The 26,864-nt window shown below is 49.0% G+C and overlaps 1 protein-coding gene across 3 annotated transcripts; it reads right to left on the bottom strand.

Annotated features, from left to right (window-relative positions):
• Window positions 1-294: 294 nt before the first annotated feature.
• LOC149984212 (centrosomal protein of 76 kDa-like) lies at window positions 295-25,493 on the bottom strand. Of its 3 annotated transcripts, none has more exons than XM_090219283.1 (12): window positions 25,208-25,493; window positions 23,339-23,494; window positions 20,770-20,857; window positions 20,440-20,664; window positions 19,142-19,327; window positions 16,671-16,768; window positions 14,127-14,255; window positions 9,317-9,511; window positions 6,918-7,084; window positions 6,081-6,414; window positions 4,303-4,520; window positions 295-1,291 (listed from the first exon to the last, which is right to left on the bottom strand). In XM_090219283.1, the coding sequence occupies exons 1-12, from the start codon at window positions 25,268-25,270 to the stop codon at window positions 1,153-1,155; spliced, it is 1,998 nt and encodes a 665-aa protein (XP_090075409.1). In that variant the 5' UTR covers window positions 25,271-25,493; the 3' UTR covers window positions 295-1,152. The 3 variants fall into 3 exon arrangements, with proteins under 3 accessions (XP_090075409.1, XP_090075411.1, XP_090075415.1); XM_090219285.1 differs by having other exon boundaries at window positions 14,127-14,252; XM_090219289.1 differs by lacking the exon at window positions 14,127-14,255.
• Between the last annotated feature and the right edge of the window lie 1,371 nt (window positions 25,494-26,864).

The raw sequence follows: 26,864 nt of genomic DNA, 5'->3' as shown, positions 1-26,864 counted from the left end.
ACACATCTACTGTTTAATACCTTCATGGTGGGCTTAAACTCTAGTAATTAAACCTGTTTTGACTAGATAACAGGAACAAGTTCTGATCAATCTACTGTTTATTACCTTCATGGTGGGCTTAAACTCTAGTAATTAAACCTGTTTGACTAGATAACAGGAACAAGTTCTGATCAATCTACTGTTTATTACCTTCATGGTGGGCTTAAACTCTAGGAATTAAACCTGAATGACTAGATAACAGGAACAAGTTATGATCAATCTACTGTAGTTAAATTACAATTCAAACTCACTCAATTTTTTAAAAAGTAAATAATTTATTTAGAAAAAATTATATGTAGCTATAAATACATTTTCATATAGTAAACAAAGTCTGTAATAAGACAGTAGAAAGACAACAAATTGTAGTGACGGGGGGAATCAATAGTTACATATCGGGATATTACATGTTTGGGAATAACAATAAAATCACAGTATCGAATCGCAATACATATGGTATCGGTACCTACAGTAAGTCTGTCAAATCTGTGGTTCTGCCCCTGAACAAGGCAGTTAACCCACTGTTCCTAGACCAGTTAACCCACTGTTCCTAGACCAGTTAACCCACTGTTCCTAGGCCAGTTAACCCACTGTTCCTAGACCAGTTAACCCACTGTTCCTAGACCAGTTAACCCACTGTTCCTAGGCCAGTTAACCCACTGTTCCTAGACCAGTTAACCCACTGTTCCTAGACCAGTTAACCCACTGTTCCTAGACCAGGTAACCCACTGTTCCTAGACCAGTTAACCCACTGTTCCTAGACCAGTTAACCCACTGTTCCTAGACCAGTTAACCCACTGTTCCTAGACCAGTTAACCCACTGTTCCTAAGCCAGTTAACCCACTGTTCCTAGACCAGGTAACCCACTGTTCCTAGACCAGTTAACCCACTGTTCCTAGACCAGTTAACCCACTGTTCCTAGACCAGTTAACCCACTGTTCCTAGACCAGTTCATTGTTTTTTAAAGTATGGTGTTATTATGGTATGGGGAGGTCCCTGGTAATTCAATAGATATGGTATCAGCCCTTCAGTATGGTGTTATTATGGTATGGGGAGGTCCCTGGTCCCTTAAACTTGATGTTCCTCCAACGGTGGGGGCGTGTCAAAGGTCAGGGGTCAGAGTACAGAACGATACTTGCAGGCGAACATCACCCAGACGGCACAGGCAGACTCGGGGTACGCAAACACCCGGACACGCACCGCCAGCCTCACGTGGTCCCCACGGCAACACACTATCTCATCACAGAACGGAGACCTGCCCAAACAACAACAGTCACACATCACTTCAGTATCCACGACAACACACACTTCTCCTGTCCTTCTTTTACCTGATCAACGTATAACATTGTGAGGTGTCTAAAAGCTGGAAATATTCAGTGTTGCTATAGTTACCGGAGGCAAGTAGCGAAGGCTCGACGTGTGTTGAGGAGCGTTGCTATAGTTACCTGAGGCAAGTAGCGAAGGCTCGACGTGTGTTGAGGAACGTTGCTATAGTTACCTGAGGCAAGTAGCGAAGGCTCGACGTGTGTTGAGGAGCGTTGCTATAGTTACCGGAGGCAAGCAGCGAAGGCTCGACATGTGTTGAGGAGCGTTGCTATAGTTACCTGAGGCAAGTAGCGAAGGCTCGACGTGTGTTGAGGAACGTTGCTATAGTTACCGGAGGCAAGCAGCGAAGGCTCGACATGTGTTGAGGAGCGTTGCTATAGTTACCTGAGGCAAGTAGCGAAGGCTCGACATGTGTTGAGGAGCGTTGCTATAGTTACCTGAGGCAAGTAGCGAAGGCTCGACGTGTGTTGAGGAGCGTTGCTATAGTTACCTGAGGCAAGTAGCGAAGGCTCGACATGTGTTGAGGAGCGTTGCTATAGTTACCGGAGGCAAGTAGCGAAGGCTCGAAATGTGTTGAGGAGCGTTGCTATAGTTACCGGAGGCAAGTAGCGAAGGCTCGACATGTGTTGAGGAGCGTTGCTATAGTTACCTGAGGCAAGTAGCGAAGGCTCGACGTGTGTTGAGGAACGTTGCTATAGTTACCTGAGGCAAGTAGCGAAGGCTCGACGTGTGTTGAGGAACGTTGCTATAGTTACCTGAGGCAAGTAGCGAAGGCTCGACGTGTGTTGAGGAGCGTTGCTATAGTTACCGGAGGCAAGTAGCGAAGGCTCGACATGTGTTGAGGAGCGTTGCTATAGTTACCTGAGGCAAGTAGCGAAGGCTCGACGTGTGTTGAGGAGCGTTGCTATAGTTACCTGAGGCAAGTAGCGAAGGCTCGACATGTGTTGCGCGGTGTGTTGCTATAGTTACCTGAGGCAGGTAGAGAAGGCTCGACGTGTGTTGAGGAGCGTTGCTATAGTTACCTGAGGCAGGTAAGAGAAGGCTCGACATGTGTTGCGGTGTGTTGCTATAGTTACCGGTGGCAAGTAGCGAAGGCTCGCGTGTGTTGCCGTGCGTTGCTATAGTTACCTGAGGCAGGTAGCGAAGGCTCGCCGTGCGTTGTGGTGCGTTGCTATAGTTACCTGAGGCAGGTAGCGAAGGCTCGCCGTGCGTTGTGGTGCGTTGCTATAGTTACCTGAGACAGGTAGCGAAGGCTCGCCGTGCGTTGTGGTGCGTTGCTATAGTTACCTGAGACAGGTAGCGAAGGCTCGCCGTGCGTTGTGGTGCGTTGCTATAGTTACCTGAGACAGGTAGCGAAGGCTCCGCCGTGCGTTGTGGTGCGTTGCTATAGTTACCTGAGGCAGGTAGCGAAGGCTCGCCGTGCGTTGTGGTGCGTTGCTATAGTTACCTGAGGCAGGTAGCGAAGGCTCGCCGTGCGTTGTGGTGCGTTGCTATAGTTACCTGAGGCAGGTAGCGAAGGCTCGCCGTGCGTTGTGGTGCGTTGCTATAGTTACCTGAGGCAGGTAGCGAAGGCTCGCCGTGCGTTGTGGTGCGTTGCTATAGTTACCTGAGGCAGGTAGCGAAGGCTCGCCGTGCGTTGTGGTGCGTTGCTATAGTTACCTGAGGCAGGTAGCGAAGGCTCGCCGTGCGTTGTGGTGCGTTGCTATAGTTACCTGAGGCAGGTAGCGAAGGCTCGCCGTGCGTTGTGGTGCATTGCTATAGTTACCTGAGGCAGGTAGCGAAGGCTCGCCGTGCGTTGTGGTGCGTTGCTATAGTTACCTGAGGCAGGTAGCGAAGGCTCGCCGTGCGTTGTGGTGCGTTGCTATAGTTACCTGAGGCAGGTAGCGAAGGCTCGCCGTGCGTTGTGGTGCGTTGCTATAGTTACCTGAGGCAGGTAGCGAAGGCTCGCCGTGCGTTGTGGTGCGTTGCTATAGTTACCTGAGGCAGGTAGCGAAGGCTCGCCGTGCGTTGTGGTGCGTTGCTATAGTTACCTGAGGCAGGTAGCGAAGGCTCGCCGTGCGTTGTGGTGCGTTGCTATAGTTACCTGAGACAGGTAGCGAAGGCTCGCCGTGCGTTGTGGTGCGTTGCTATAGTTACCGGTGGAAAGTAGCGAAGGCTCGCCGTGCGTTGTGGTGCGTTGCTATAGTTACCTGAGGCAGGTAGCGAAGGCTCGCCGTGCGTTGTGGTGCGTTGCTATAGTTACCTGAGGCAGGTAGCGAAGGCTCGCCGTGCGTTGTGGTGCGTTGCTATAGTTACCTGAGGCAGGTAGCGAAGGCTCGCCGTGCGTTGTGGTGCGTTGCTATAGTTACCTGAGGCAGGTAGCGAAGGCTCGCCGTGCGTTGTGGTGCGGTGCTATAGTTACCTGAGACAGGTAGCGAAGGCTCGCCGTGCGTTGTGGTGCGTTGCTATAGTTACCTGAGGCAGGTAGCGAAGGCTCGCGGTGCGTTGTGGTGCGTTGCTATAGTTACCTGAGGCAGGTAGCGAAGGCTCGCAGTGCGTTGTGGTGCGTTGCTATAGTTACCTGGGGGGCGGCAGCGTAGCCTAGTGGTTAGAGCGTTGGACTAGTAACCGGAAGGTTGCGAGTTCAAACCCCCGAGCTGACAAGGTACAAATCTGTCGTTCTGCCCCTGAACAGGCAGTTAACCCACTGTTCCCAGGCCGTCATTGAAAATAAGAATTTGTTCTTAACTGACTTGCCTGGTTAAATAAAGGTAAAATAAAAAAAATAAAAAAATAAATTACCTGAGGCAGGTAGCGAAGGCTCGCCGTGCGTTGTGGTGCGTTGCTATAGTTACCTGAGACAGGTAGCGAAGGCTCGCCGTGCGTTGTGGTGCGTTGCTATAGTTACCTGAGACAGGTAGCGAAGGCTCGCCGTGCGTTGTGGTGCGTTGCTATAGTTACCTGAGGCAGGTAGCGAAGGCTCGCCGTGCGTTGTGGTGCAGGAAGTGGATGGGGAAACCTTTGAAGGTGTGTCCGTCCGGCACCGCCCTCCGCACAGCATCCTGGAACTCCTCGTTACCGCAGGAAGTCCCCGTGCAGCGCTCCAGCTCGTACGCCGCCAGGGCGGAGGACAGGACGTAGGACAGGTGGTCATCCCACACTGTGGCCAGGCCAAGGTCCTGGAGGGAGACACAGAGATCTACTATAATACAGACACAGAGATCTACTATAATACAGACACAGAGATCTACTATAATACAGACACAGAGATCTACTATAATACAGACACAGAGATCTACTATAATACAGACACAGAGATCTACTATAATACAGACACTGAGATCTACTATAATACAGACACAGAGATCTGTTATAATACAGACACAGAGATCTACTATAATACAGACACAGAGATCTACTATAATACAGACACAGAGATCTACTATAATACAGACACAGAGATCTACTATAATACAGACACAGAGATCTACTATAATACAGACCCAGAGATCTACTATAATACAGACACAGAGATCTACTATAATACAGACACTGAGATCTACTATAATACAGACACTGAGATCTACTATAATACAGACACTGAGATCTACTATAATACAGACACAGAGATCTACTGTAATACAGACCCAGAGATCTACTATAATACAGACACAGAGATCTGTTATAATACAGACACAGAGATCTACTATAATACAGACACAGAGATCTACTATAATACAGACACAGAGATCTACTATAATACAGACACAGAGATCTACTATAATACAGACACAGAGATCTACTATAATACAGACACAGAGATCTACTATAATACAGATACAGACCATGTTAACATCCTGTACTGTAGAGACACAACATGACTGACAGGTATGGGCTCTGACAGGTATGGGCTCTGACAGGTATGTGCTCTGACAGGTATGGGCTCTGACAGGTATGGGCTCTGACAGGTATGGGCTCTGACAGGTATGGGCTCTGACAGGTATGGGCTCTGACAGGTATGGGCTCTGACAGGTATGGGCTCTGACAGGTATGGGCTCTGACATGTATGGGCTCTGACAGGTATGGGCTCTGACAGGTATGGGCTCTGACAGGTATGTGCTCTGACAGGTATGGGCTCTGACATGTATGGGCTCTGACAGGTATGGGCTCTGACAGGTATGGGCTCTGACAGGTATGGGCTCTGACAGATATGTGCTCTGACAGGTATGGGCTCTGACATGTATGGGCTCTGACATGTATGGGCTCTGACAGGTATGGGCTCTGACAGGTATGGGCTCTGACAGGTATGGGCTCTGACAGGTATGGGCTCTGACAGGTATGGGCTCTGACAGGTATGGGCTCTGACAGGTATGGGCTCTGACATGTATGGGCTCTGACAGGTATGGGCTCTGACAGGTATGGGCTCTGACAGGTATGTGCTCTGACAGGTATGGGCTCTGACATGTATGGGCTCTGACAGGTATGGGCTCTGACAGGTATGGGCTCTGACAGGTATGGGCTCTGACAGATATGTGCTCTGACAGGTATGGGCTCTGACATGTATGGGCTCTGACATGTATGGGCTCTGACAGGTATGGGCTCTGACAGGTATGGGCTCTGACAGGTATGGGCTCTGACAGGTATGGGCTCTGACAGGTATGGGCTCTGACAGGTATGGGCTCTGACAGGTGTTACAGGTTAAACTGAGCCAACCTGTACGCCGTTGTTCGTACTCTCACCTTCCTGTGTTCCACTACCAGGTACCTCAGCTCCAGTTCCAGCTGATTGGAGGCAGCGCTGGGCTCCAGGGAGGGGCCACAGAGAGGAGGTAGAGGGGGCAGAGAGGTGGTGCTGCCTGGGGAGCAGACTGAGCCAACAGCCTCCTCACTCATAGCCTTCCACTGGGACTGGTTGTGGAAGTCGAACGAGCAGAGTTCCACGGCGTCCGACGGCTGGCAGTTGGCCAGGAAGGACCTGTGGTTGAACACACAGCCGATGGTCCTGTAGGGATAGGAGGGGCGTGGCTGGGGGGCCAGGGGAGGGGCGTCTGGGTCAATGGCCTGGTGGAGGTACCTGAAACAAAAAATGGTTGAATAGGTAGAAATATATTGTGTAGAACAGACATGCCACTGACGTACAGACTAGAGTGAGGGATCATCGCAGCTCTATTCATAACCATACTGCACCCTGGTGAAGGGGACTCCGTTAACCTATCAGAAACTCTGCCAGAGAGACAGAGGACTTAATTGTTGCAGGTGTTGTTAAGCATCACATTTAAAACACCTGATGTGTTTTATGCAGTTGAAGAACAGAAGTTTGTTTGATCTGAAACAGTGTGGTTTTAGGAACATCTCATGTTGGCTAGCTGGAGTTTCCAAAATTCAACACGTCAAATCTTAGCGAAAAACTTGCGACTCGCTTTAGCGAGAACAGTGCGCTGACTGTCTGTGTTCAGCCAAGCAGCTAACTAGTTAGACAAGCAGACAGCTAGCTGTTTTGCTACAACATTATGAAACAGTCTGGTTGTGTCTCGTCTCAGGTGGGGCCGTTGTATCTGAACCAGGCTTCTGTCTCACCTGTGTGCGGTCAGGCTCTCCCAGAAGGTGATGGTGCTGTCAGTGCCCCTGGTCATCACCCAGGTGTGTGCCAGGCTCTTGGGCTTAGTGCCAACACACACGTAGGCATCCAGGCCGAACCCCAGCAGCAGACTGCACAGCAGGGTGGCATGGTCCTCACAGTCGCCCTGGAAACACACAACCAATCAGATCAGAGAGATGTCACAGTCTCCCTGGAAACACCAAAAACATCATGTCTCAGTCTGGTCTCAGTTCCTAACTCCAACCCACAGGGCTGGTCATCATGTCTCAGTTCCTAACTCCAACCCACAGGGCTGGTCATCATGTCTCAGTCTGGTCTCAGTTCCTAACTCCAAACCACAGGGCTGGTCATCATGTCTCAGTTCCTAACTCCAACCCACAGGGCTGGTCATCATGTCTCAGTTCCTAACTCCAACCCACAGGGCTGGTCATCATGTCTCAGTTCCTAACTCTAACCCACAGGGCTGGTCATCATGTCTCAGTTCCTAACTCTAACCCACAGGGCTGGTCATCATGTCTCAGTTCCTAACTCTAACCCACAGGGCTGGTCATCATGTCTCAGTTCCTAACTCTAACCCACAGGGCTGGTCATCATGTCTCAGTTCCTAACTCTAACCCACAGGGCTGGTCATCATGTCTCAGTTCCTAACTCTAACCCACAGGGCTGGTCATCATGTCTCAGTTCCTAACTCTAACCCACAGGGCTGGTCATCATGTCTCAGTTCCTAACTCTAACCCACAGGGCTGGTCATCATGTCTCAGTTCCTAACTCCAACCCACAGCGCTGGTCATCATGTCTCAGTCTGCTCTCAGTTCCTAACTCTAACCCACAGGGCTGGTCATCATGTCTCAGTTCCTAACTCTAACCCACAGGGCTGGTCATCATGTCTCAGTTCCTAACTCCAACCCACTGGGCTGGTCATCATGTCTCAGTTCCTAACTCTAACCCACAGGGCTGGTCATCATGTCTCAGTTCCTAACTCTAACCCACAGGGCTGGTCATCATGTCTCAGTTTCTAACTCTAACCCACAGGGCTGGTCATCATGTCTCAGTTCCTAACTCTAACCCACAGGGCTGGTCATCATGTCTCAGTTCCTAACTCTAACCCACAGGGCTGGTCATCATGTCTCAGTTCCTAACTCTAACCCACAGGGCTGGTCATCATGTCTCAGTTCCTAACTCCAACCCACAGCGCTGGTCATCATGTCTCAGTCTGCTCTCAGTTCCTAACTCTAACCCACAGGGCTGGTCATCATGTCTCAGTTCCTAACTCTAACCCACAGGGCTGGTCATCATGTCTCAGTTCCTAACTCTAACCCACAGGGCTGGTCATCATGTCTCAGTTCCTAACTCCAACCCACAGCGCTGGTCATCATGTCTCAGTCTGCTCTCAGTTCCTAACTCTAACCCACAGGGCTGGTCATCATGTCTCAGTTCCTAACTCTAACCCACAGGGCTGGTCATCATGTCTCAGTTCCTAACTCTAACCCACAGGGCTGGTCATCATGTCTCAGTTCCTAACTCTAACCCACAGGGCTGGTCATCATGTCTCAGTTTCTAACTCTAACCCACAGGGCTGGTCATCATGTCTCAGTTCCTAACTCTAACCCACAGGGCTGGTCATCATGTCTCAGTTCCTAACTCTAACCCACAGGGCTGGTCATCATGTCTCAGTTCCTAACTCCAACCCACAGCGCTGGTCATCATGTCTCAGTCTGCTCTCAGTTCCTAACTCTAACCCACAGGGCTGGTCATCATGTCTCAGTTCCTAACTCTAACCCACAGGGCTGGTCATCATGTCTCAGTTCCTAACTCTAACCCACAGGGCTGGTCATCATGTCTCAGTCTGCTCTCAGTTCCTAACTCTAACCCACAGCGCTGGTCATCATGTCTCAGTCTGGTCTCAGTTCCTAACTCTAACCCACAGGGCTGGTCATCATGTCTCAGAGGATAGAGGAGGAGGAGAGGAGAGATGAGAGGAGAGGGGAGGGGAGAGGATAGAAGAGGGGAGGGGAGAGGATAGAAGAGGAGAAGGGAGAGGATAGAAGAGGAGAGGAGAGAGGATAGAAGAGGGGAGGGGAGAGGATAGAAGAGGAGAGGGGAGAGGATAGAAGAGGAGAGGGGAGAGGATAGAAAAGGGGGAGGCATTTATTCATTCTGCTGCACTGGGGAAATCCCAGAACCCTCCATCAGGATATAAATAAATCTTCTCATAACAGACCGTTTAACCGTTTCAGAAATCAATTATTTTACAATTCCACCACTTGTAAGGATTAGAACACAGAGAGATGAGTTCAGAGGTTAAAGACGTCATAGCATTACAGCTGTCTAAATGCTTACGGCTGTGTGTGTGGTTCAGAACAGAGCCAGTTCTCACCTTGTTTCTACAGAGGAAGGCGAGAAGGGAGCACCACTGCTCCTGTTTGCCCCCTCCTCCTCCCCCCACCACGGGGGCTTTCTCCAGGCCCAGCAGGCTAACGAAGCGGGCCGCCTGACGGGGACTCTCCAGGAGACGACCAGCACGCAGGACACGCACGTAGGAACACACCGGCCTGTTGACGCCGTTCTCATCCTGCAAGCAACACAGCAAAGTTCAAATACAGTCCGGCTAACACCCAGCACGGCACGGCTAACACACAGCACGGCTAACACCCAGCACGGCTAACACCCAGCACGGCTAACACCCAGCACGGCTAACACCCAGCACAGCACGGCTAACACCCAGCACGACACGGCTAACACTCAGCACGGATAACACCCAGCACGGCACGGCTAACACCCAGCATGGCTAACACCCAGCACGGCTAACACCCAGCACGGCTAACAACCAGCACGGCTAACACCCAGCACGGCTAACACCCAGCACGGCTAACACCCAGCACGGCTAACACCCAGCACGGCTAACACCCAGCACGGCTAACACCCAGCACGACACGGCTAACACACAGCACGGCACAGCTAACACCAAGCACAGCACGGCTAACACCCAGCACGGCTAACACCCAGCACGGCTAACACCCAGCACGGCTAACAACCAGCACGGCTAACCCCCAGCACGACTAACCCCCAGCACGGCTAACACCCAGCACGGCTAACACCCAGCACGGCTAACAACCAGCACGGCTAACCCCCAGCACGGCTAACCCCCAGCACGGCTAACCCCCAGCACGGCTAACCCCCAGCACGGCTAACACCCAGCACGGCTAACACCCAGCACGGCTAACACCCAGCACGGCTAACACCCAGCACGGCTAACAACCAGCACGGCTAACCCCCAGCACGGCTAACCCCCAGCACGGCTAACCCCCAGCACGGATAACACCCAGCACGGCACGGCTAACACCCAGCACGGCTAACACCCAGCACAGCTAACACCCAGCACGGCTAACACCCAGCACGGCTAACACCCAGCACGGCTAACACCCAGCACGGCACGGCTAACACCCAGCACGGCTAACAACCAGCACGGCTAACACCCAGCACGGCTAACACCCAGCACGGCTAACACCCAGCACGGCTAACACCCAGCACGGCTAACACCCAGCACAGCTAACACCCAGCACCGCTAACACCCAGCACGACACGGCTAACACACAGCACGGCACGGCTATCACACAGCACGACTAACACCCAGCACGACTAACACCCAGCACGGCTAACACCCAGCACGGCTAACACCCAGCACGACACGGCTAACACCCAGCACGGCTAACACCCAGCACGACTAACACCCAGCACGGCTAACACCCAGCACGGCTAACACCCAGCACGACACGGCTAACACCCAGCACGGCTAACACCCAGCACGGCACGGCTAACACCCAGCACGGCACAGCTAACACCAAGCACAGCACGGCTAACACCCAGCACGGCTAACACCCAGCACGGCTAACACCCAGCACGGCTAACAACCAGCACGGCTAACCCCCAGCACGGCTAACCCCCAGCACGGCTAACCCCCAGCACGGCTAACACCCAGCACGGCTAACACCCAGCACGGCTAACACCCAGCACGGCTAACAACCAGCACGGCTAACCCCCAGCACGGCTAACCCCCAGCACGGCTAACCCCCAGCACGGATAACACCCAGCACGGCACGGCTAACACCCAGCACGGCTAACACCCAGCACGGCTAACACCCAGCACGGCTAACACCCAGCACGGCTAACACCCAGCACGGCACGGCTAACACCCAGCACGGCTAACAACCAGCACGGCTAACAACCAGCACGGCTAACACCCAGCACGGCTAACACCCAGCACGGCTAACAACCAGCACGGCTAACACCCAGCACGGCTAACACCCAGCACGGCTAACACCCAGCACGGCTAACACCCAGCACAGCTAACACCCAGCACCGCTAACACCCAGCACGACACGGCTAACACACAGCACGGCACGGCTAACACACAGCACGGCTAACACCCAGCACGACTAACACCCAGCACGGCTAACACCCAGCACGGCTAACACCCAGCACGGCTAACACCCAGCACGGCTAACACCCAGCACGACTAACACCCAGCACGGCTAACACCCAGCACGGCTAACACCCAGCACGGCTAACACCCAGCACGGCTAACACCCAGCACGGCACGGCTAACACCCAGCACGGCACAGCTAACACCAAGCACAGCACGGCTAACACCCAGCACGGCTAACAACCAGCACGGCTAACACCCAGCACGGCTAACACCCAGCACGGCTAACACCCAGCACGGCTAACACCCAGCACGGCTAACACCCAGCACGGCTAACAACCAGCACGGCTAACCCCCAGCACGGCTAACCCCCAGCACGGCTAACCCCCAGCACGGCTAACACCCAGCACGGCTAACACCCAGCACGGCTAACACCCAGCACGGCTAACACCCAGCACGGCTAACAACCAGCACGGCTAACAACCAGCACGGCTAACCCCCAGCACGGCTAACCCCCAGCACGGCTAACCCCCAGCACGGATAACACCCAGCACGGCACGGCTAACACCCAGCACGGCTAACACCCAGCACGGCTAACACCCAGCACGGCTAACACCCAGCACGGCTAACACCCAGCACGGCTAACACCCAGCACGGCTAACACCCAGCACGGCTAACAACCAGCACGGCTAACACCCAGCACGGCTAACACCCAGCACGGCTAACACCCAGCACGGCTAACCCCCAGCACGGCTAACCCCCAGCACGGATAACACCCAGCACGGCACGGCTAACACCCAGCACGGCTAACACCCAGCACGGCTAACAACCAGCACGGCTAACCCCCAGCACGGCTAACCCCCAGCACGGCTAACCCCCAGCACGGCTAACACCCAGCACGGCTAACACCCAGCACGGCTAACACCCAGCACGGCTAACACCCAGCACGGCTAACAACCAGCACGGCTAACCCCCAGCACGGCTAACCCCCAGCACGGCTAACCCCCAGCACGGATAACACCCAGCACGGCACGGCTAACACCCAGCACGGCTAACACCCAGCACGGCTAACACCCAGCACGGCTAACACCCAGCACGGCACGGCTAACACCCAGCACGGCTAACAACCAGCACGGCTAACACCCAGCACGGCTAACACCCAGCACGGCTAACACCCAGCACGGCTAACACCCAGCACGGCTAACACCCAGCACAGCTAACACCCAGCACCGCTAACACCCAGCACGACACGGCTAACACACAGCACGGCACGGCTAACACACAGCACGGCTAACACCCAGCACGACTAACACCCAGCACGGCTAACACCCAGCACGGCTAACACCCAGCACGGCTAACACCCAGCACGGCTAACACCCAGCACGACACGGCTAACACCCAGCACGGCTAACACCCAGCACGGCACGGCTAACGCACGGCACAGCTAACACCAAGCACAGCACGGCTAACACCCAGCACGGCTAACAACCAGCACGGCTAACACCCAGCACGGCTAACACCCAGCACGGCTAACACCCAGCACGGCTAACACCCAGCACAGCTAACACCCAGCACGGCTAACACCCAGCACGGCTAACACCCAGCACGACACGGCTAACACACAGCACGGCACGTCTAACACACAGCACGGCTAACACCCAGCACGACTAACACCCAGCACGGCTAACACCCAGCACGGCTAACACCCAGCACGGCTAACACCCAGCACGACACGGCTAACACCCAGCACGGCTAACACCCAGCACGGCACGGCTAACACCCAGCACGGCACGGCTAACACCCAGCACGGCTAACACCCAGCACGGCTAACACCCAGCACGGCTAACACCCAGCACGGCTAACACCCAGCACGGCTAACACCCAGCACGGCTAACACCCAGCACGGCTAACACCCAGCACGGTTAACAACCAGCACGGCTAACAACCAGCACGGCTAACCCCCAGCACGGCTAACCCCCAGCACGGCTAACCCCCAGCACGGCTAACACCCAGCACGGCTAACACCCAGCACGGCTAACACCCAGCACGGCTAACACCCAGCACGGTTAACAACCAGCACGGCTAACAACCAGCACGGCTAACCCCCAGCACGGCTAACCCCCAGCACGGCTAACACCCAGCACGGCTAACACCCAGCACGGCTAACCCCCAGCACGGCTAACACCCAGCACGGCTAACACCCAGCACGGCTAACACCCAGCACGGCTAACACCCAGCACGGCTAACACCCAGCACGACTAACACCCAGCACGGCTAACACCCAGCACGGTTAACAACCAGCACGGCTAACAACCAGCACGGCTAACCCCCAGCACGGCTAACCCCCAGCACGGCTAACACCCAGCACGGCTAACACCCAGCACGGCTAACACCCAGCACGGCTAACCCCCAGCACGGCTAACCCCCAGCACGGCTAACACCCAGCACGGCTAACACCCAGCACGGCTAACCCCCAGCACGGCTAACCCCCAGCACGGCTAACACCCAGCACGGCTAACACCCAGCACGGCTAACACCCAGCACGGCTAACACCCAGCACGGCTAACACCCAGCACGGCTAACACCCAGCACGGCTAACACCCAGCACGGCTAACACCCAGCACGGCTAACGCCCAGCACGGCTAACACACTGTCCGGTTGACACCATTCTCATCCTAAAAAACACAAAACAATGTTTTTGAATATTATTAAACACTAACACATCAGTATTATATTAATACACAAGTATTAACAATGTGAGGACCTGAGCAAAGATCTTGACCAGTTTGGATTGGTTGGCCTGTCTGATCTCTAGAAACTCTCTCCACCACTGTTTCGCATAAACCAGAAACAGCCTCTCCTTCTCCGCCGTCTTCTGTCGCTCCAGGGACTGCTGCAAACAATAAACACCAGTAACAATCACTATCAACGTCTGCCTCTTAGGAAGGAACACTATCAACCCCTGCCTCTTAGGGACTGCTGCAAACAATAAACACCAGTAACAATCACTATCAACGTCTGCCTCTTAGGAAGGAACACTATCAACCCCTGCCTCTTAGGGACTGCTGCAAACAATAAACACCAGTAACAATCACTATCAACCCCTGCCTCTTAGGGAGGAACACTATCAACCCCTGCCTCTTAGGGACTGCTGCAAACAATAAACACCAGTAACAATCACTATCAACCCCTGCCTCTTAGGGACTGCTGCAAACAATAAACACCAGTAACAATCACTATCAACGTCTGCCTCTTAGGAAGGAACACTATCAACCCCTGCCTCTTAGGGACTGCTGCAAACAATAAACACCAGTAACAATCACTATCAACGTCTGCCTCTTAGGAAGGAACACTATCAACCCCTGCCTCTTAGGGACTGCTGCAAACAATAAACACCAGTAACAATCACTATCAACGTCTGCCTCTTAGGGACTGCTGCAAACAATAAACACCAGTAACAATCACTATCAACCCCTGCCTCTTAGGGAGGAACACTATCAACCCCTGCCTCTTAGGGAGGAACACTATCAACCCCTGCCTCTTAGGGAGGAACACTATCAACCCCTGCCTCTTAGGGACTGCTGCAAACAATAAACACCAGTAACAATCACTATCAACCCCTGCCTCTTAGGGACTGCTGCAAACAATAAACACCAGTAACAATCACTATCAACCCCTGCCTCTTAGGGACTGCTGCAGACAACAAACACCAGTAACAATCACTATCAACCCCTGCCTCTTAGGGAGGAACACTATCAACCCCTGCCTCTTAGGGAGGAACACTATCAACCCCTGCCTCTTAGGGAGGAACACTATCAACCCCTGCCTCTTAGGGAATGCTGCAGACAACAAACACCAGTAACAATCACTATCAACCCCTGCCTCTTAGGGACTGCTGCAGACAACAAACACCAGTAACAATCACTATCAACCCCTGCCTCTTAGGAAGGAACACTATCAACCCCTGCCTCTTAGGGACTGCTGCAAACAACAAACACCAGTAACAATCACTATCAACCCCTGCCTCTTAGGGAGGAACACTATCAACCCCTGCCTCTTAGGGAGGAACACTATCAACGTCTGCCTCTTAGGGACTGCTGCAAACAATAAACACCAGTAACAATCACTATCAACCCCTGCCTCTTAGGGAGGAACACTATCAACCCCTGCCTCTTAGGGAATGCTGCAGACAACAAACACCAGTAACAATCACTATCAACACCTGCCTCTTAGGAAGGAACACTATCAACCCCTGCCTCTTAGGGACTGCTGCAAACAATAAACACCAGTAACAATCACTATCAACCCCTGCCTCTTAGGAAGGAACAATATAAATGTCTGCCTCTTAGGAAGGAACAATATAAATGTCTGCCTCTTAGGAAGGAACAATATGTCTGCCTCTTAGGAAGGAACAATATAAATGTCTGCCTCTTAGGAAGGAACCATATAAATGTCTGCCTCTTAGGAAGGAACCATATAAATGTCTGCCTCCTAGGAAGGAACCATATAAATGTCTGCCTCCTAGGAAGGAACCATATAAATGTCTGCCTCTTAGGAAGGAACCATATAAATGTCTGCCTCTTAGGAAGGAACCATATAAATGTCTGCCTCTTAGGAAGGAACCATATAAATGTCTGCCTCTTAGGAAGGAACCATATAAATGTCTGCCTCCTAGGAAGGAACAATATGTCTGCCTCTTAGGAAGGAACCATATAAATGTCTGCCTCTTAGGAAGGAACAATATAAATGTCTGCCTCTTAGGAATGAACAATATAAATGTCTGCCTCTTAGGAAGGAACAATATAAATGTCTGCCTCCTAGGAAGGAACAATATGTCTGCCTCCTAGGAAGGAACAATATAAATGTCTGCCTCTTAGGAATGAACAATATAAATGTCTGCCTCTTAGGAAGGAACCATATAAATGTCTGCCTCTTAGGAAGGAACCATATAAATGTCTGCCTCTTAGGAAGGAACCATATAAATGTCTGCCTCCTAGGAAGGAACAATATAAATGTCTGCCTCTTAGGAAGGAACAATATAAATGTCTGCCTCTTAGGAAGGAACAATATAAATGTCTGCCTCCTAGGAAGGAACAATATAAATGTCTGCCTCTTAGGAAGGAACCATATAAATGTCTGCCTCTTAGGAAGGAACCATATAAATGTCTGCCTCCTAGGAAGGAACAATATAAATGTCTGCCTCTTAGGAAGGAACCATATAAATGTCTGCCTCTTAGGAAGGAAGATGTCAGTGAATCATAGCGTGACAACATGACAGAGCATAGCAGCATTACGACCAGTCTCTGACCTGTGTGGTGATGATGTCAGGTGACAGGATCTCTGACAGAGGAGGGTAAAGGTCAAGACTCATGTTGAGTACACCAGCCGTCACCTTACATTCACTACCTGATAGGATACAGAGGAGATATACTGAACACCTGTTAGGATACAGAGGAGATATACTGAACACCTGTTAGGATACAGAGGAGACATACTGAACACCTGTTAGGATACAGAGGAGATATACTGAGGAGACATACTGAACACCTGTTAGGATACAGAGGAGATATACTGAGGAGATATACTGAACACCTGTTAGGATACAGAGGAGACATACTGAACACCTGTTAGGATACAGAGGAGAGAGGAGACATACTGAACACCTGATAGGATACAGAGGAGATATACTGAACACCTGATAGGATACAGAGGAGATATACTGAACACCTGTTAGGATACAGAGGAGACATACTGAACACCTGTTAGGATACAGAGGAGATATACTGAACACCTGTTAGGGTACAGAGGAGATATACTGAACACCTGTTAGGATACAGAGGAGAGAGGAGACATACTGAACACCTGTTAGGATACAGAGGAGATATACTGAACACCTGTTAGGATACAGAGGAGATATACTGAACACCTGTTAGGATACAGAGGAGATATACTGAGGAGATATACTGAACACCTGTTAGGATACAGAGGAGACATACTGAACACCTGTTAGGATACAGAGGAGAGAGGAGACATACTGAACACCTGTTAGGATACAGAGGAGATATACTGAACACCTGTTAGGATACAGAGGAGATATACTGAACACCTGTTAGGATACAGAGGAGATATACTGAGGAGATATACTGAACACCTGTTAGGATACAGAGGAGACATACTGAACACCTGTTAGGATACAGAGGAGAGAGGAGACATACTGAACACCTGATAGGATACAGAGGAGACATACTGAACACCTGTTAGGATACAGAGGAGATATACTGAACACCTGTTAGGATACAGAGGAGACATACTGAACACCTGTTAGGATACAGAGGAGATATACTGAGGAGACATACTGAACACCTGTTAGGATACAGAGGAGATATACTGAGGAGATATACTGAACACCTGTTAGGATACAGAGGAGACATACTGAACACCTGTTAGGATACAGAGGAGAGAGGAGACATACTGAACACCTGATAGGATACAGAGGAGAGAGGAGACATACTGAACACCTGATAGGGTACAGAGGAGATATACTGAACACCTGTTAGGATACAGAGGAGACATACTGAACACCTGATAGGGTACAGAGGAGATATACTGAACACCTGTTAGGATACAGAGGAGACATACTGAACACCTGTTAGGGTACAGAGGAGATATACTGAACACCTGTTAGGATACAGAGGAGACATACTGAACACCTGTTAGGATACAGAGGAGAGAGGAGACATACTGAACACCTGATAGGATACAGAGGAGATATACTGAACACCTGTTAGGATACAGAGGAGACATACTGAACACCTGTTAGGGTACAGAGGAGACATACTGAACACCTGTTAGGATACAGAGGAGAGAGGAGACATACTGAACACCTGATAGGATACAGAGGAGATATACTGAACACCTGTTAGGATACAGAGGAGACATACTGAACACCTGTTAGGGTACAGAGGAGATATACTGAACACCTGTTAGGATACAGAGGAGATATACTGAACACCTGTTAGGATACAGAGGAGATATACTGAACACCTGATAGGATACAGAGGAGATATACTGAACACCTGTTAGGATACAGAGGAGACATACTGAACACCTGTTAGGATACAGAGGAGACATACTGAACACCTGTTAGGATACAGAGGAGACATACTGAACACCTGTTAGGATACAGAGGAGAGAAGAGACATACTGAACACCTGTTAGGATACAGAGGAGACATACTGAACACCTGTTAGGATACAGAGGAGAGAAGAGACATACTGAACACCTGTTAGGATACAGAGGAGACATACTGAGGAGACATACTGAACACCTGTTAGGATACAGAGGAGACATACTGAACACCTGATAGGATACAGAGGAGACATACTGAGGAGATATACTGAGGAGACCTACACAACACCTGTTAGGATACAGAGGAGACGTACTGAGGAGACCTACACAACACCTGTTAGGATACAGAGGAGACATACTGAGGAGACATACTGAACACCTGTTAGGATACAGAGGAGATATACTGAACACCTGTTAGGACAGACCAGCTGTTACCATACACTTTACAATCAGAACAGAAACACCTTACAATCACTACCGACAGTTGGAACAGAACAGAAACCCAGAACAGCAGACAGGATGTTTTCCCTCTCTTTTCTCTTTCATTTCTATGTATTTAACTGGGTGTAAATCAGGCTAATTAATAGAAAATGCAGGTTAATTTTCCTTCAGAAAATTAAACCTCAAATAGTTTAACCCTACTGTCCTTACCGACTCCAAGCAGCTCTACGGCAATGCTGGTCTTCCCAGAGGGAGAGGAGAGGACGGTCCTCCAGTCCAGGAAGTAAGAGGAGACCAGGGTGGTCTCGCTGGACGTGTCTCTCTTTATCAACACCAGGTGTACCGGGTCACAGATAGACAACATCGTGGTGGCATCTGCCATCTTACTGCCATCGCCTGTAAGACACAGAGACAAAGGAAGGTCACGAACAACAAGCCTGTTCAGAGAGGATCAATTATTAAGTTGTTGTTGTTGGTAGTACCCCCTTTTCCTCCCCAATTCCCATCTTGTCTCATCGCTGCAACTCCCCAACGGGCTCTGGAGACGAGTCACGTGTCCTCTGCAACATGACCCGAAAAACCGCGCTTCTTAAAACCGCCGGTTTAACCCAGAAGTATACTATAGTAAACAGGACTAATAGTAAACAGGACTACTAGTAAACAGGACTAATAGTAAACAGGACTACTAGTAAACATGACTACTAGTAAACAGGACTACTAGTAAACAGGACTAATAGTAAACAGGACTACTAGTAAACAGGACTAATAGTAAACAGGACTACTAGTAAACAGGACTACTAGTAAACATGACTACTAGTAAACAGGACTACTAGTAAACAGGACTAATAGTAAACAGGACTAATAGTAAACAGGACTAATAGTAAACAGGACTACTAGTAAACAGGACTACTAGTAAACAGGACTACTAGTAAACAGGACTAATAGTAAACAGGACTACTAGTAAACAGGACTACTAGTAAACAGATCAACTATAGTAAACAGGTCAACTAGTAAACAGGACTAATAGTAAACAGGACTAATAGTAAACAGGACTAATAGTAAACAGGACTACTAGTAAACAGGACTACTAGTAAACAGGACTACTAGTAAACAGATCAACTATAGTAAACAGGTCAACTAGTAAACAGGACTAATAGTAAACAGGACTAATAGTAAACAGGACTACTAGTAAACAGGACTACTAGTAAACAGATCAACTATAGTAAACAGGTCAACTAGTAAACAGGACTAATAGTAAACAGGACTACTAGTAAACAGGACTACTAGTAAACAGGACTACTAGTAAACAGGTCAACTATAGTAAACAGGTCAACTAGTAAACAGGACTAATAGTAAACAGGACTACTAGTAAACAGGACTACTAGTAAACAGGACTACTAGTAAACAGGACTACTTTACAACAGGGATTAAAGATTAAAGGAGGCAGTGTTGTCTACAGTAAACCAGTTGTGTAACATCAGGCAGTCAGGAAGTCAACCCGTCTGTACCCAGGCCCTCTCTGTGTATCTCCAGCAGGAAGCCCTCCTGCAGGTCTGGCTCACAGGCACAGGGGACAGGCTTGGAGTGGAAGCGCTGGTTCCTGAAGTGCAGGTAGAGGGTGAAGGTGGAGCAGACCTGACCAGGTAGAGGCTCTGGCTCCTGGAGGTGCTCTAGAAAGGCCTTACCCCCCAGGACCTGGAGGTACAGGTACCTCCTCGCTGGGTCCATGTTGGCTGGGAGGACAGAAATACAATAATTTGACACTGAACAGTAGTAAGGGAACGTCAGGTGCTACTAGAGACTTCTCGTTCAATCTCCCCGGTAACAGTGTTTCTTACTTTTCTTGAGCTTCGTCGGGTCCTTGTCAATAAAGTGAGTTGCAGGCTTCGGAGTGTTCTGGAGTCCTAACTCGGTGTCAGGCACTTCCTGTCAAAACACTGTCAACGTTATGAAGGTACGGAAGACCAGAGAGGACATAAAACAAACCCCTCATTATGTTGAGATCACAACGTATGTCATGAACACTACAAACCCCCTCATTATGTTGAGATCACAACTTATTTATGTCATGAACACTACAAACCCCCTCATTATGCTGAGATCACAACTTATTTATGTCATGAACACTACAAACCCCTCATTATGCTGAGATCACAACTTATTTATGTCATGAACACTACAAACCTCCTCATTATGCTGAGATCACAACTTATTTATGTCATGAACACTACAAACCCCTCATTATGCTGAGATCACAACTTATTTATGTCATGAACACTACATAACAAAAGTTGTTTTGTTGAGATGACGAGATAAACTCTACAAACAGGAGTGGATCAGAGCCCCTGGTGGATCAGAGCCCCTGGTGGATCAGAGCCCCTGGTGGATCAGAGCCCCTGGTGGATCAGAGCCCGCGGTGGATCAGAGCCCATGTTTTTATTGACTGCTACACTAAGGGATGGTACATTTCATGCTAAGGGTACATTTCATGCTGACGTCATGCTTTCATTTGTGTTTGGAGATCATTATCAGTTTCTACGTTAGAATGTGAACAAGTTAAATGTCCCTTTAGAGCTAATGGGGCATCTATGCCCTTAACTCTGCCTCTGACAGGCAGCCCTGTCTACCAGGCTTTGTGCCACCCCCGAGACCACAGCCAATCGCATGCAAGCAACAACGCAGCTAACTTGGCTCGTCTTGTGAGTGAGTAAGTGAGCTAGCAAGGTAGTTCTGTCAGCTAGCGAGCTTGTTATCTGTGCTGGTTGTTAGCTTGCATAACTGATATGTGTTTATTTGTAAGGGACACTGTATGTTTTATGGATGCTATTTACATTTACAGAGTGGGTGAGCTTCATTCCTGACAGGCTGATCAGATTCAATAGCAGCCTCAGGATGCTGCCTCTGAGCCTCTCAGGATGCTGCCTTGTAGGCTGTTTCATATGTAAGGCTCCTTGCAGACAGCATACTGACTTATCAGCCTCTGAGGCTGCTGTTGAATCTGATCTAGCTCTGAGGCTGCTATAGAATCTGATCTAGCTCTGAGGCTGCTATAGAATCTGATCTAGCTCGGAGGCTGCTATAGAATCTGATCTAGCTCGGAGGCTGCTATAGAATCTGATCTAGCTCGGAGGCTGCTATAGAATCTGATCTAGCTCTGAGGCTGCTATAGAATCTGATCTAGCTCGGAGGCTGCTATAGAATCTGATCTAGCTCTGAGGCTGCTATAGAATCTGATCTAGCTCTGAGACTCCTATAGAATCTGATCTAGCTCTGAGGCTGCTATAGAATCTGATCTAGCTCTGAGACTGCTATAGAATCTGATCTAGCTCTGAGGCTGCTATAGAATCTGTTTTAGCTCTGAGGCTGCTATAGAATCTGATCTAGCTCTGAGGCTGCTATAGAATCTGATCTAGCTCTGAGGCTGCTATAGAATCTGATCTAGCTCTGAGGCTGCTATTGAATCTGATCAGCCTGCCAGGAATAGAGCACAACTACTCTGGATTATATGCATCAACCTATAAAGCACCGACAGCTAATCCGCCTGCAAGGAGCTTTACCTATGAAACAGCCTCTAAAGGCAGCATCCTGACTCATCAGCCTCTGAGGCTGAAATTGATCAGCCTGTCAGGAGCTTTACCTATGAAACAGCCTCTAAAGGCAGCATCCTGACTCATCAGCCTCTGAGGCTGAAATTGATCAGCCTGTCAGGAGCTTTACCTATGAAACAGCCTCTAAAGGCAGCATCCTGACTCATCAGCCTCTGAGGCTGAATCTGATCCGCCTGCAAGGAGCTTTACCTATGAAACATCCTCTAAAGGCAGCATCCTGATTCATCAGCCTCTGAGGCTGAAATTGAATCTGATCAGCCTGTCAGGAATGGAGTTGACCCACTGTACATTTAAATATTATCCACAAAACAAATAGTGTCCATTATAATTATACACATATCAGTTATGCAAGCTAACAATCAGCATAGACAACTTTCTAGTAAGACTATCCAGCTAACTAGCCAAGTTAACTGCGTTGTTCTTTGCATGCGATTGGCTGTGGTCTTGGGGGCGGCACACAGCCTTGGGAGACAGGGCTGCTTGTCAGGCATTGTTCGGGGCTTAAATGCCCCATGAGTGCATTGTGACCAATACAGCGCCACAGGACTCCTTGATGAGGTGGTTAAATCCTGCATGGTGCATCTGAACAAATGAATGGATGATGCGTGGTACTTTTGATTATCTCGTGGTCTCAATTAAACAACGTTTGTTATGTAGCGATCTTGAGATAAGTTGTGATCTCGACATAGCAAGGGAATTAATTTTGGTGTATATTCATGTCCTCTCTGAACTTCTGTAGAAAGCTGCATTCAACCTCCGATAATAAAACGTGCTGATCGGAAGAGTTCCCACAACTCACCTTGGAGAAATGAAGATCCTTCATGACATCGTCTACGATTCCCCTGCGTTGCAGAGCCCGGAGGAAGTCCTCCTCAGACAGAGAGCTGTGTCCAGGGTCCAGATCCTCTCTCACGGTCTCCGCCAACACATCCCTGATCTTCCCATGGATGTTTATCTGACAAAACACACGTTACTACTAGTCACTACATCTTAGAACAGAATGGTTCAAGCCCCACTCCTGGCTGTTCTCCCTCAATGGCAACAGTCTCTCTCTAACTAGAAGTGTTTCCCTGTACTAGCTACAGTTGAAGTCGGAAGTTTAAATACATTTGAACTCAGTTTTTCACAATTCCTGACATTTAATCCTAGTAAAAACTCCCTGTTTTAGGTCAGTTAGGATCACCACTTTATTTTAAGAATGTGAAATGTCAGAATAATTGTAGAGAATTATTTATTTCAGATTTGATTTCTTTCATCACATTCCCAGTGGATCAGAAGTTTACATGCACTCAATTAGTATTTGGTAGCATTGCCTTTAAATTGTTTAACTTGGGTCAAACGTTTCAGGTAGCCTTCCAAAAGCTTCCCACAATAAGTTGGGTGAATTTTGGCCCATTCCTCCTGACAGAGCTGGTGTAACTGAGTCAGGTTTGTAGACCTCCTTGCTCGCACACGCTTTTTCAGTTCTGCCTACCAATTTTCTATGGGATTGAGGTCATAGCTTTGTGATGGCCACTCCAATCCCTTGACTTTGTTGTCCTTAAGCCATTTTGCCACAACTTTGGAAGTGTGCTTGGGGTCATTGTCCATTTGAAAGACCCATTTACGACCAAGCTTTAACTTCCTGACTGATGTCTTGAGATGTTGCTTCAATATATCCACATAATTTCCCTTCCTCATGAAACCATCTATTTTGTGAAGTGCACCAGTCCCTCCTGCAGTAAAGCATACCCACAACATGATGCTGCCACCCCCGTGCTTCACAGTTGGGATGCTGTTCTTCGGCTTGCAAACCTCCCCCTTTTTCCTCCAAACATAATGATGGTCATTGTGGCCAAACAGTTCTATTTTTGTTTCATCAGACCAGAGGACATTTCTCCAAAAAGTATGATCTTTGTCCCCATGTGCAGTTGCAAACCATTGTCTGGCTTATTTATGGCGGTTTTGGAGCAGTGGCTTCTTCCTTGCTGAGCGGCCTTTCAGGTTAAGTCGATATTGGACTTGTTTTACTGTGGATATCGATACTTTTGCACCTGTTTCCTCCAGCATCTTCACAAGGTCCTTTGCTGTTGTTCTGGGATTGATTTGCACTTTTCGCACCAACGTACATTCATCTCTAGGAGACAGAACGCGTCTCCTTCCTGAGCGGTATGACGGCTGCGTGGTCCCATGGTGTTTATACTTGTGTACTATTGTTTGTACAGATGATCGTGGTACCTTCAGGTATTTGGAAATTGCTCCCAAGGATGAACCAGACTTATGGAGGTCTACAATTTTTTTTCTGAGGTCTTGTCTGATTTATTTTGATTTTCCCATGATGTCAAGCAAAGAGGCACTGAGTTTGAAGGTACACCTCCAATTGTCTCAAATTATATAAATTAGCCTATCAGAAGCTTCTAAAGCCATGACATCCTTTTCAACTTAGTGTATGTAACCTTCTGACCCACTGGAATTGTGATACAGTGAATTATAAGTTAAATAATCTGTCTGTAAACAATTGTCGGCAAAATGACTTGTGTCAAGCACAAAGTAGATGTCCTAACTGACTTGCCGAAACTATAGTTTGTTAAAACAATACATTTGTGGAGTGGTTGAAAAAACGAGTTTTAATGACTTCATAGCTATCAGATTGGTAATGATCATTTTAAATGCTTCGGTAACTAGCTACCTTGATCAGATGGTTGTGTATGATCTGCTTTAGTTCAGATGCTTTCTCCGGTGGTAGAGACATCTCGGTAGACTTCCACCTGCGTTTCGCCCGTTTTACTAAATGAACACTACACTGTACGTGTGGTAAGAAGTGCTAAATGTAAATGGCTTATAGTTGTCTTATTTGCCTGAATAACACGAAGGATCGAGAAAATCCATCTGCAAAAACTTCAATCCCAGACCTCCATAACAATAACAACTGCCAGTTTAAACTGTGCGGCGGAAAAGGAAGCGGGCATGTGTCTTCCTCATTGCCTGACGCGGTTCGTCTAATTAAAGTCTCAACTAAGGACAAAACCATTCCCTTAAATAACAATAATCACACCAAGTATTACATAAAACCACCACTTTTTAAAGACTGAGTCTTATTTAACGTGTATTTGCTTTATTTTCATTCAATATTTTACATTTCTATAAATCGTCAGCGATAAACTACTCGGTTATAGAAGGACCCACAAGGACCAGTTTGTAGTTTGAGAACTGATTGTAGTTTTCTCAGAGATACTTTTCAGGAGACGTGAAACGCCCATTGTGTACGTTGTCCATGCGTCGTCGATGGGCCGCGCCGTGCATCGACGTAATGGCGAAAACAACCGATTGAAAACGAAAACAACCGAGTGAAAACGAAAGTTGAGGAAGGTGAATTCAGGGGAGGTGTTTCTGCAACTGATGAAAGTCGGACACTAATATGGTTTTTCGACAGCAAGGCTCAGATCAACATGGCGCTGTTGCCATTGTTTAGAAGTAAAACATAGCTCCAACCCCCATATCACACACTCACAAGCTGACATATTTTGGGTACATTATACAATCAATCATTGAGAGAGCCTCTAAAATCACATGTATTTGTATTACTTCACTGTACATGAATCGTGGCAAAGTTGGTCCCTTACGAAAATGTACCATGGTACTGCGATGAAAAAAACACCATGGTTTTGTACTAGCAGCATGTGGTGAAACATGAAAGCATGGTAGTTGTATGCAATGTATTATGGTGGTCTGTGTCCCACCATTTTTGGTTAAAGTGACCAAAAAACCTAGTAATTTATGGTACTCACATAATGCAACAGTGACTACTAGTTCTGCAATGGCAAAGCGTAGTACCCACTTAAACCCTGTTAACTCAGTGAAAAACCACAACATGGTCTAGTAGTGTACCCTATTAAACCTTCAGACCTGGACAGGGTATGGCGAGAAGAATGAATGGAGTCTGAAACATTGAAGATTTAAAATCATTTATCAGGGGCTTCTCTCTTCAATACAGTTTTCAGTTGTCTCTCTCTTATTCAGCTGACTTGGATACTCACTTACAATTCTAAATAGCCAATATACTAAAAACTATTTGTAAAAAGGTATACATCCTCATCTTATCTCATATATACATTTTCATCGTATAATTGTCAACCTTTCCCTAAGAACAGGAAGTTATGTGTTCCTGTTTCCACTCTGTGTGAACGGGCCGCTCGTTGGTCCTGTTGCCATGACACCCCCCAGGCTAGCTTGACTGGAGCTAACGCCTCGGCAGGCTAGTGAGAGAACCGCTGTGGAGAGAGAGAGAGAACGGGAAGAGACCGCTACAGCGACCGGCTCCATCTGCGGCCCGAAACAAGCGCTAC

This window comes from Oncorhynchus mykiss, chromosome 3 (assembly GCF_057628025.1).
Source record: "Oncorhynchus mykiss isolate SJ-2025 chromosome 3, ASM5762802v1, whole genome shotgun sequence".
NCBI lineage: Eukaryota > Metazoa > Chordata > Actinopteri > Salmoniformes > Salmonidae > Oncorhynchus > Oncorhynchus mykiss.
Note: the sequence above shows the minus strand (reverse complement) of the source record. Positions and strands in the feature narration are given on the sequence as shown.